Below are 12,370 nucleotides of genomic sequence, written 5' to 3'. Positions count from 1 at the left end.
TGGTGCCTTTACCTCAAAAAACAGCCCTGCTTGAGCCCTGGATACCCCTAAATAGATTTCCCCATTAGCTGTATTGGTCCTATACAGTATTATGGAGCTGGTGGGGGGGGGGGGATCAGGATTTCAAAAACAAAACAAAACCCAAATCCAAAAGCCATACTGCTATTGGAATACAGGCTTTTTTGGGAATCCTGAGTTTTTTTGGGTTCAATATATCCAAATCCGAAAATACCCTCCACCCCCCCTTTTTTGTGCATACCCCTACTTTGTGCCTAGGGGCTTCCATTAATAGATGTGTCCAAGAGGCAGGGAAAATGCAGGGCTGAGGAGGATTTGGGCAGGCAGGGTGAAAGGTGTTGTTCTTGTTAATAAAGTTTTCAAAAAGAAACTGAACATGATGTAGCATTCTGCCTAAACAATAGCATAGAATCCAGTGGCACTTTTAAGACCAAGTTTTATTCATGTACATGAAAGCCCATACCTTCGTTGCTCTTAAAGGTGCCACTGGACTCTAACTTTATAGCTACCCACCTGGATCTGTTCTGCCTAAATTTTTCAGGTAGTGTGTGTTTCAGACAAGTGTTACTGGGCTGCTAAAGGTAGATCTGTCTTCATCCCAGCACATTTTAGGGAGGGATGGTGGCTCAGTGGTAGAGCATCTGCTTAGTAAGCAGAAGGTCCCAGGTTCAATCCCTGGCATCTCCAACTAAAAAGGGTCCAGGCAAATAGGTGTGAAAAACTTCAGCTTGAGACCCTGGAGAGTCTCTGCCAGTCTGAGTAGACAATACTGACTTTGATAGACCAAAGGTCTGATTCAGTATAAGGCAGCTTCATATGTTCATTTTCCATGTGCTTATAAGAGTTTCTTTTTAACCCATCTGAGCTTTTTTTTTTTCCCTTTTTTTTTAGTACATGAATTTATGAAACTACCTTTTTCCCAGTTCAAGATGAGCCCAGTGTGATTTGTGTGTACCAACTTACAGTTTTGCAGAATTGAGGGTTCTTTTATTCAGAGTTACAGGAATTGGAACCTGAGGTTTTTGTAGGCAAAGTATGAGGTCTGCCTTTGAGCTGTAGGGTCACCCCCATTCTGATAAAGTAGCAGCAGTTTTAGATTTTGTATTATTTTATGCTTGTTTGACTAAGCAGCAGGTGATTTCCTCCTCCTAATCTTCTGCAACATAGTTGCACTGTCATAGATTTATTATAACAAGAGCAGGCTGAATTTGCAATTGAAACTTGGTTCTTTCACCCCTGCTCCATCCCAGATATTCTGGTTGGTTGTGCATGTGGTATTCAGTGGCTAGCTAGAAGATGTTGCATCTTGATAAAAGTTTTATGACCTTTGTTTTTCTCTTCAAGAGTTTATCGGTTCACCATCCAGAAATTTAATTTGCTATGTTTTCTTGGTTACAGGGAGAAAAAAATGAAAATTCAGGATATTAAAAACAATATTAAAGAAGCTATAGAGGTAAGTCTACAAGGTGGTGGGGGGGTTTTTTTGGTATGTTTGTTTTGCTGGTTGCTTTGAATCGGTCTTTTTAACCCATCACTAACCGGTAACTCTTAAAATCCATTTTTATGCAGACAATAGTGACAGCAATGGGAAACCTGGCACCACCAGTCGAGCTAGCCAATCCAGAGAACCAGTTTCGAATCGACTATATATTAAACCTAGCAAACCAGATAGATTTTGACTTCCCACCAGTAAGTATAAATTCTTATTGACCGTAGGTTTACACTGGATTAGTACTTAGGTTTTTTTTTGGGGGGGGGGGTCATTGAAAGGATACAATGTAGCAACATGTCCAGTTAAAGAATATTCTGTTACAGTTCTGATACACATGACTTCTCTGCTGGTCAGACATAGATCTATTTATTTATTTCTATTTGTATCCCGCGCTCCCCGCCGAGGCAGGCTCAGGGCGGCTCACTATGCTCATGCGTATACATGAGTATAAACATCTAATAAAAACATAAAAGCAATATAAACAATTTAAAGCATAGAACATAGAAATTAACATTTCAGGTGCCATGATCTTAAATTATGTTGCCTTGCTATTCCAGCTAGGTGTTCTCCGCAAAGCAAATCTTAGTGGTCCAGATGTTCTATATAGAGCAGATTGCAAGAGGTGGCCCAGATATCTTTGGAGATTGTAGTAGCCAGCGGTCTAAATTGTGAATGCCTGGTGGAAGAGGACCGTCTTACAGGCCCTGCAGAACTGTACGAGCTCTTGCAATGCCCTGACCACTTCAGGGAGCTCATTCCACCAGTGTGGGGCTACTACAGAAAAGGCCCTAGCTCTAGTTTTCGTGAGCCTGGCCTCTTTAGGACCAGGGATTGAGAGCAGGTTTTTAGACCCAGACCAAAGTTCTCTCCAGGGAACATGTGGGGAAAGGCGGTCCCTAAGGTATGCAGGTCAACAACTACGTCATGCATTTCCTTCCCTTGCAGAAGCAATCTTCAGGCCACAGTTGTTGAATATTTGTGAGATGTTTTAGAAGCTCTGCTCTCAAGGAAGATGTGTTTAAGCCTGGCCCACAGGTTAAAAGTGAAAGCAGTGCAGTAGTTGAATTACAGGGGTACATTGAAAGTGAATGAAGTAATGTCATTATTGTATAATACAGTCCTCGCAAACTCCTTTAGTGTGGTATACAGACAAGAGAAGGGGTTGGTTTTATGCCCTGCTTTTCTCTACCTTAAGGAGTCTCAACGCAGCTTACAATCGCCTTCCCTTTCTCTCCCCAAAACAGGCACCAGTTTTGAGGTAGGTGGGGCTGAGAGAGTTCTGAGAGAACTGTGACTTGCCCAAGGTTACCAAGCAGGCTTCGTATGGAGAAGGAGTATGGAATCAAACCCTGTCCCATTAGAGTCCACCGTTGTTAATCACTACACCGTGCTGGCTCTCACTAGCCATTGCTAGTGTCACGAAATGACATCACAGCCCATAATAAAGGATGCAACCATTTGATATTATCATCCATAATTTTATAGCACTGCTGGTCTGCAGAGGCCTTTGCAGCCAACCCCTGTCTCATTTGCACTCTCCGCATAGATAAGTGGATAATTAAGTCTCAGGTTGCAGTCTGACAATGCAGACCTAAGCAGGATTTGCACCTTCCTGAGCTCATTGAAGTTGATGGGCTTAGAAGGGTGTAGCTCTGCTTAGGATGACACAGTGAGAGGTAAGGAATTGTTCCCAGCGTTAAAGGAGCCCATGAAGTTGAATTCATACTGAATGCCTTTTCTTGGGAGCAATGTTCCCTCTAAGCTGCAGAGTCTTGTGAACAAATTTTTTACTTTGTGAGCTACTGCATAAATTATTGTGCTGCTGGGTCATCCTTTCTGAACTGAGACAAAAATGTGTGAGCTGGAAGCTAAAAATCTGTGAGCTAGCTCACACTAACTCAGCTTAGAGGGAACACTGCTTGGGAGTTGTTGTAGGTGACTAACTTAGGGAGCTAAGATCCAGAAAGTCCTTGTTTAACACTCTCTGTCCATTGCTAGGTTCAGTCTTTGGGAAGCCACTCTCTGTCAGCCTTTCACATCCAATACGGATATAATGAAGGGCTGTTTTTAAGGGTTGCAGCATAATATATGTGAAGTATTTTGAGTTCCGGAAGTGCTATAGGAATGCTAAGCAATAAGCCTCTGTTAGTGGAATAAAGGCATATCCTTACGTCTTGTGGATAGCTGCGTTGCTGTTTGTGGCAAAAAAGATCATCTGCATAATCGGCAATAAGCAAATCCATTTGGTCTCCATCACAGAAGCATTCAGACGGGACTGAGAGTGGCGTGCAGGTTTTCTCTCTCTCCTCTGCTTGCAGTTCAGAAGACATGTTCACAATACACACAGACGACCACACATAGTGTTGACATAGCTCCTAATCAAAGGCTTTTATCAGTAATTTTTAAAGGGCAGCAGCTCAAGGACTCTTTCCAGAGTTAACACACAAGTTACATGTGCTTGGAAGGTTCGCTTGGGAGTTCAGACATGCAAAGAGATAGCTGTGGGAGTCTGAACCTCTTTTTTCACTTAACTGGTGCCGTTAATACCTATGCTGTGTTCTGTAACTGCAGGGAAGATGTTGCGTTGAATGTTTTGATGTATTTAAAAGTATTCATGGCACACAGCTTCCTGCCTGCTGCCTTCTTACACTTTAAACCAGCTTAAATATTCATCGTGAAGAACTTTCTCCCATGTTTTAGTTGAGAAGTGTAACCATGGTTCTTGTGATTCCACCTAGAGCAATCCCCTCTTGAATAGCTTTCTTTGTATCAGCCTCCTTGCAAATTTTTGATCCCCCCCCCACCCGTGTCAGTTAATCTAGATATAACTTTGCTTCCAGGGAACAGCCAGGTTAAATATTTGGAGATGAATTTTCTTATGCTTCTTGATTTGCACAAAAGTTCAGTGTTTTGCACCTTGGTGACCTATAAGTTGCTGCCATCTGGCCTGTTGACAAGAAATTTCTGATGGACATCAACGCATCGCTAGTCAGGAGCTCTAAAAAGAGCAGCAGAGGCTTTCCAGCTAGGGAAGAGCTTCACAGGAAGTCACGGTTAATGATCTTGCAATACTTAGAGGTTAATGAATAGGTGTAGTTGGCACTGCCCATTTCCAGGTTAGAATGAATGTAGCTTTCCACGCTGAAGCGGGCAAAATTCCAAAAATATCAACTGTCAGGACTGCCACTGATAGCTCTAAACCACAAAGGCCCAACGACAGGAACGGCGTCTCTCCTACCTTGCTGCATTATGTGCTTCTGCCTCCCTTCCCTGCTGGCTCTGAATCTGAAAAGCTATTGGTTGTTACAGAAGGCAGTAAAGCCCGGCCAAGAGAAACCACTTTGCACCGCAGGAGAGTTTTGTTAACTGTTCCAGTGAGTCAGGTCTGGTGTTGGATAAGGCTGCTGCATTCTCTTCTCCCACCTGGCTTCCCTTCCGATGGTCAAATAGAACTGGTTGCTATGTTTGGCTGCTTGCAGTCAGAGACGAGAGAGGGCAAGCGGCCATATCGCTGCTGTGGTTTATGGCACTTGTGCTGCTCTAGCCAGGCCTTGTTCTCACAGCATCACGCCACTTGTCTGGTGCATGCATCTCTTTTGGAGATATTGATACAAGACTCACGATTAGTTCATTCGAGTGCCAGCAGTGTTCCACTGGTGCTTCTGTGTTACAGCTACAGTGATTTGATACCTGAGATTTGTAGACATTAATTCTCTAGGTGGATATTACTTGAAATTATCAGTCCTTCGAAACCGGAGGGCGGCATACCTCTTTTAAAGCTGTACAGGTTTCTCTTCCTTAATACCATACATATGCAAAGAGAAACTATAACTTGATTCACTGCAAAAAAGGCTATGCAGTCAGGGCTGGCCCGAGCCCTTCTGGCACCCAAGACAGCACAGCTCTATTCCTGAGCCCCTGGACCGGCTGCTTACTCGCGAGTAGACACACGGTGACCGCCTACTTGCGAGTAGACCCGTGAATCAGTGAGGACGTAGCAGAACGGGCAGAAGGTGGGATGGGCGGAAGGATGAAGGGAAACAGCGGGGAGGGCAAGCGGAGGCCGAGAAGAGGCAAGCAAGGAGGAGGGAAACAAGTGGATGGGTGGAGGACGAGGCAAACTAGCGTTTTGTCTATGGCATGGGGAGGGCCAAATTCGGCATCCCCACCCTGCCGGTGCCCTAGGCAACCGCGTGGTTTGCCTAGTGGAAGGGCCAGCCGTGTATGTTGTTTATCATGTTCCACCAGTGTACTGAAATTCAGCATTTACCTGACCAAAAGCAGTGCAGACAACAAATGCAGTGGCACCTTTAAGAGCAACAAAGTTTTATTCTGGGCACAAGCTTTTGTAATACAAAAGTTTATACCCAACATAAAACTTAGTTGCTCTTAAAAGTGCCGCTGGACTCAGACTTTATTCTGCTGCTTCAGACCAACATGGCTACCTTCCTAAATTTTAGCGTGTGCAGGTCACCTGCTATTTGAAAGTGTCCCCCCCGCTCCCGGGCTGGATTAAATCTTGTGGAGGCCCCTAGGCAGTAAAAATCTTGGAGTGCTCCCTTGCAAATTATCTCAGAGTTGGAGCAGCCTCCCCGCCACCTGTGGCCCCCACTGCAGCCACCTTCTCAAAAGCCCCTTTGACAAAGCTGTGGGGGAGAGGCAGACTTGACAATGACACCACCAGCAGCCACACCAGGAAAGTTGGGCAAAGAGCGACTCAGATGCTGGCTGCGTCTGCAGACTGGGAGAGCTGCAAACAGGGGAAAAACTGGGGCGGGGGGAGAGCCAGCCCAGGCCCCCTAAAGGCGTGAGGGCTTATAGGCCAGTGCCTACTTGGCCTAATTGTTAATCCGGCCCTGCCCCCCCAGCAGGCACTGGGAGGGGGGGACTTACATTCACTGTAGGATCTTACCCATTTATACCTTTATTTCTGAAAGCACCTTTACCATCTTTTCTTGATGATTAGTCTGAATACCTTCAGAATGCATTACTGGGGGAGTTGACTGATACAGGCTCAAGTTTCTCAAACTGAGAAAACTCAGATCACATCAACTGTGAGGGCTGACTTCTTCAAAAACGTAGTTTTTCCTTGGACAGTTATGTGACATGTTTCTGTGTGATTTTGTACTTTTGAGGGTTTTTTTGATGCCATAATTTAGAGAAACAAAAGGCAAACATGAAGTGTATGTATGCTGCCATAGAAGTGACGAAGTAAGCAAGCATGCTGCAAATTTTGTACCCGACACAGTGTTGTATTCAGCGTGACCTTCTGTTGAGAGGATAGCAGTGACGCGAGGCAGTTAAAGACTGAGTACATTTGGTAATGGATTACTAGATCCTGAAGTCAAATGGCTTGAGTTTTGTATTAGCTGTGTCTTGCCAAATAACAATAAGGAATTTAGATGCTTAAGAGATGACAGTAACATTGGGGGGGGGAGGGATTTGTGGGTTTTTAAAAAATCATTGCTTCCTACTTAACTGTACCTTGTATATCAGTAAGTAACCGGCAAGGCAAGGTATGCATGTACTTTTAAAAGTTTGTCAGCAAGCAGTTGGAAATCTTTTATTATCCACTAAGGTCATGTAAGGGCAAGCTCCCTTTCCCCCCCTGAAAGTAATACAACTGGCTTTCTTCTTAATGCTTTAACTATGCAAACTGTGGAGGAATAAGCCTTGGCGAAGCCTCCCCCCACCCCACCCCATGAAATGTACTGGAGAAGGTGAGCACATCCTGTTTAAAGATATACACACATCTTTGACTCCAACGCTGATATGTGTAACAAAGTGGAGGATCATCACGTCTTGCTTTCCATCATTGTTTTCTGTTTCATTACTGGCAAAAATTTAAAACAGGTGTTTGATAAAAACTGCGCTATCACACAAAACAAAGGTGGAACAGGTAAGGGGTTTGAAACATAATTTTGAGAGAGATACAAGGCTAAAAGGAATTCTGCATATCTGCAGCAGGGTGGATTTGAGCAGCTTTCAGAAACCCTTGGCTTAAAAAAAGAAAAAGCTGGACCAGTAAGGAAATGATGGCATATTTTAAACTTAAACCAGCATTTGCCAGATGCCTTGTGTTGCCGAGAACACAAACCAGGTCCAAAAAATGAACTCAGAAATTGTCACAGAAATTTTAATGCAGACCTGGAAAAAAAAATAATAAATCTGCTCTGGGAGATACGTGTATCCTTGAAATGCTGTGAGGCTGTCAGTGTTCAATATTTAATTCTGAGACAAGAAATATGAAACATTTATGAGCTCCTTGATAAAATAACTTTGTAGTGTAGTAATTCCTGCAGGAAGGCTGTTGTGTGACACTGTTCCTTAGTTATGCTAAGCTGGTTAATTAGTTGATGCATGTCAGGAACTTTAAACGAAACTGACTTTGGCTAAAGAAAAAAGCCACACAATACCGCTCAGTAGGACCATGCAGAATATCAGCGACTGGTCAAATTATGGCTTTAAAACCATCAAACTGTTTAGTGCTTTGTTTTCTCTGCTTGCTTCATCCTGAAAGGCTTGGGTACAATATGAAGCCAGTTTTCACCTAGGTCACCTGATCTGTTTAAGTTTGTGCTACATTCTGTGTTCCCTTTTGCCAGCTATGTGGTTATTTCATCATGGCTTGAAACATCTTGTTGTCTCCCCACCACCACCACATTTTTTGTTTGCTTTATGCTGAACCTCTCATTTGATGAAGAGCTCTGGAGTGCTCAGAAACTTGCACACCATTTTTTGCAATACTTGGTTCTTTTTAAAAGGTTTCTTTGACTGTGATTCTCCCCCTCCCCCCCTTTGGACTAATGATATCTTACCTACAATAAATTTAAGGCAACATGAATGCCAAAGCCTGCTTTGGTGGGGGAGGGCACAGTATAAATTAAATAAATAAAAGTACGGAAGTTTTCTCTCTTCGGTCCAGTTCCCCTTCAGTGCTGCTGCATGAATGGAACCTGCTAGACCAGCCAAGATTTATAGAACTCAGGAAGCCTATGATTGAAATGCAAAGAGGATCTTTACTGATTTCAAGATCCAAAGAGCCTGATTGCAACATATGTGGCCTCTCCCCCACCCACTCCTCTAAGAAATTAATGGTTTTATGTTCTGGCTGGAGGGGGGAATTTTTTTTTTAAAAGTAGAATTGAGTCTGGTATCACCTTAGAGACCAATAAGATCTTTGGGGCGTAAGCGTTTAAGAATCACTCAAACGCTTATGCCCCGAAACACTTGTTGGTCTTTAAGATGCTACTGGACTTTGATCTGCCTCTAACACTATTTATAAAGAAATAATTTCAGTAAATGAGAGATGAATTGTTGAATGGGATTAGTTTCTGTTTGAGTGTTTGGGAATTAACTCATTATTTAATTAAGCTAAGTTACCTTGAGTCCTGGAGAAGGATAAGCATCTTTTGCTATTGCATTGTTGTTGTCAAGGAAAAAAAACACTTGTAACTTGATTTTTAAATTTCTGCACATTGTGGAAAATGTTGGGTTTTTTGAATGGGATATTAAGTAGATAGAATAAATGTGTGCCCCATGCACTCTTTAAAAAAGCATCCAGAATAAATACTTTGGTTTCTGGCTTTTGAAAATAATTCAGTTAAGTGGTAGATGTTGCTGAGATGATGCTTTAGCTCATCCATGTATCTGCTTCTCCCATCCACTTACATTTTTCAAGATTACAGGCTCCTCTGTTTGGTGTAGTGGTTAAGTGCATGAATTTTTATCTGGGAGAACCGTGTTTGATTCCTCACTCCTCCACCTGCAGCTGCTGGGATGGCCTTGGGTCAGCCATATCACTCGCAGAACTGTCCTTGAAAGGACAGCTTCTGGGAGAACTCTCTCAGCCTCACCTGCCTCACAGGGTGTCTGTTGTGGGGGAGGAAGGTAAAGGGGATTGTGAGCCACTCTGAGATTCAGGTTGAAGGGCAGGGTATAAATCCAATATCATCTTTAAATGTTCTTCTAGTCAGTATTTTACTAATCAGAGTAATAAGTGTTAAATGTTGCATGTGAGACACTTGGACCATATTATCATCATCTCATTGAAATGGAAGTCTCATGAATGAGTTTTGGTTTCCATATTGATGATGTCTTCCTAAACTATGAAAACGTCCTTGGCATCGGCTGATTTGCACCAATTTACCCACGTGCCCAAACCTCTGGTAGAAACTTTAAGTAATCTGGGCTCACTCTTGTCCAGTTTCATTTCAGATTAGCATTGCATGAATCATGTCCAGTGAAAAATGCTAGCAGTGATTCTTAGCTTCTGTTGTCCATTTAGTGGTATGTTTTTAATTGTCTGCTGCCCCGGAACTGCTATTGCTGATGTAGTTGTTTCCTTCTGGGTGCTTTCTAGAAAAAACAGGGAATCTTTGGCTTTTCTTTCATCAATTCCAGTGGAGTTTCCAAGAGGATACTTGGTTACTTTTGGACAAAGCCTGTTTAGTTTTTTTTTTTTCCTCCCTTTGCTATATGACCAAGCATTTGGGCTTCAGCTGCAGACAGTATATCATAAAGGAGATTATTTTAATTTGTCTCAAGGCTTATGGAGACACACATTGCTGCAGGGAATGCTTTCCTTCCTCTTTTATTGGAGCCCATCACAAGCTGGCCAGCTCTTTCCTTTAAAGTGCATGTAGTGGGCACTTTTCATCCTCCAGCGATGACAAAGTAATACAGTGAGAACCAAATCAGCTTTAGAAGTTTAAAATAAAATTTCTGTGTTTTTGGTACATGGCCTGCAGGGTCAGTTCTCAGAAGGTAGCAGCAATTCAAAGGCAGCTGACTCAAATGCTTGGCAATCTCACCCCTTGAGTGGAAGGGGACTGTACACCAGAGACATCAAGGAACTTCTATATTGGTTCATAACTCCTAGCCAGAGGCCCGCTACAGAAGGGCAGGAAGGGGCCTGGGAAAACTTTCAGAGCTGCTTATAGATACAGAAAAGGGCCTGCATCGCGGAAAATCAGAACTTAGCTGAAGACCACCATTGGCTTTTATCATTTATGTATGCACCATGACTTCTCTTTCTGTGATGAAATCCTTTGCATTGGATAACGAGAGTGAAAACATTTAATACTTTATAGCTGAAGAGACTATGATGAATCAGGATGTTAAGTCCTTGGTACCATTCAGGAACTCTTAATTAGCTAGAGCTGATCACCCTGCAACCAGTAAGCATGTGGGGGGTTTTGGCTCAAAGTCTGAGGGTATCTTGAAGGGAGGTGATGGAAGCTCTGTGTCTTCCTTTGAAAGAGGGGAAAGCTGATTCTGTCCCCCTTCCTAGGAAATGGAGAAGATCCATTTTCCTGTTAACCTGAGTGGGTATAAGAAGAGCTCATCTTCTGTCCCTAAAAAGAATTCATGGACTTTTTGGAGTATCCTCAAGCACACACACCGACATGAGACCCCCAATCCCAGTTGGTGAAATACTGCATAAGAGGCATCAAATGTACTATGCCTGGTCAAGTTTCTAGGTTCAAGGTTCAGATTACTCTTTCTGGCCAGCATAGAAAGGGTTCTAGGAGTTCTAGGAGAGTCCAATTTCTGCAGGTTGGATGCTTGTAAAAAAGGTAAATGTAAAGGTAGTCCCCTGTGCAAGCATCAGTCGCTTTCGACTCTGGGGTGATGTTGCTTTCACAAAGTTTTCACAGCAGACTTTTTTACGGGGTGGTTTGCCATTGCCTTCCCTGGTCATTGACACTTTCTCCCCAGCAAGCTGGATACTCATTTTACCGACCTTGGAAGGATGGAAGGCTGAGTCAACCTGGAGCCGGCTACCTAAACCAGCTTCCACTGGGATCGAACTCAGGTTGTGAGCAGAGGGCTCTCCGACTGCAGTACTGCAGCTTTACCACTCTGCGCCACGGGGTACTCACTGGATGCTTGTACTTTCTGGCTATTGTTGTGTTAGGAGGAAGCAAAGGAGAGGGGGGGGGGGACTTTTCTCAGCTCTAAGCAGAGAGAAAGCCCCAGGACAATCCACCCTTAGCCATTGCTCTTGAAAGCCGCATGGTGGTTGCTGTTAGTCAGTTGCAACTTCACACACACACAGACACAAGTAGAAAGGAAAGAAAGACCTTTAGAAGATGTCTCTGGCTCTGAGTTTTCTAACAGTCTGGTTTCCCTTCTTTTTCTCCTTGTTTTTCAGATTTTGCAATACCTAAGTGGTATTTGCGTATTTTGAAAGATATGATGGGGGAAAGTTAACCAAGAAACTGTACTCCGGTGCCTATGAACTTACGTTTGTGCATTGTGTGATTAAGAGAATTGGGATGTGTGCCTATAATACTTTAATTAGGGACTTTCCCTCCTCACTTTATCTTACATTAACGGTGTATGTATGTACACGGTGGAGTACCGTTTTGAAAAAAGCAGCAGCAGTATGCACTTGGATAAAGAATGCATATGGATCATTTCAATTAAACACAGTAGGGGCTGTTTTAACCTCCCATCCAAGGGTGTATTGTAAACCTAAAGTAGTGATAAAGTACTGCAGCAGTGTGTGTGGAGGGATTGGTCAAATTGACTCTTTTTTTCACTGTAGCATCTGAAGGATCTTTCCTTACTGCTGTGGGGCGACATTTAAAAAAAAAAAAATCTGGAGATGCCAGAGATTGAATCCAAGGCCTCCCACAAAGCACGCCGTAGGGTTGTGATCACTGACTAGTTGGGTTTTAGTTCAAAAACTTGACAAGTTAACGTTGTGCCAAAAAGTTTACTGTGGTGTGTATATCCTTTCAGCAGACTTGGTTTGAAGGGTAAGAGAGATTCCTTTTCCTAAAAAGTTCTTCCTCTTTTGTCTTTTTTAAATGAAAACATAAACTTCCGAGATATGTTGTCTCCACCAGTGCT

General features: G+C 43.1%; 1 protein-coding gene and 1 non-coding gene across 4 annotated transcripts in view; both read left to right on the top strand.

The window, feature by feature from the left end:
* Positions 1-12,370, top strand: part of GNAS (GNAS complex locus) — a 314,347-nt gene that overhangs the window by 199,739 nt on the left and 102,238 nt on the right. For all 3 annotated transcript variants that reach the window (XM_060230725.1, XM_060230727.1, XM_060230726.1), the window contains exons 3-4: positions 1,417-1,471; positions 1,588-1,707. In XM_060230725.1, the coding sequence (XP_060086708.1) occupies positions 1,417-1,471; positions 1,588-1,707 (175 nt within the window). The remainder of the gene's footprint in view (positions 1-1,416; positions 1,472-1,587; positions 1,708-12,370) is intronic.
* TRNAT-AGU (transfer RNA threonine (anticodon AGU)) lies at positions 631-705 on the top strand. Its single transcript has one exon. It is a non-coding gene; the product is annotated as a tRNA-Thr (tRNA).

The sequence above is a fragment of the Heteronotia binoei genome, chromosome 2, assembly GCF_032191835.1.
Source record: "Heteronotia binoei isolate CCM8104 ecotype False Entrance Well chromosome 2, APGP_CSIRO_Hbin_v1, whole genome shotgun sequence".
Lineage (NCBI taxonomy): Eukaryota > Metazoa > Chordata > Lepidosauria > Squamata > Gekkonidae > Heteronotia > Heteronotia binoei.
The sequence above is the reverse complement of the archived record's forward strand: the minus strand, read 5'-3'. Positions and strand labels throughout refer to the sequence as shown.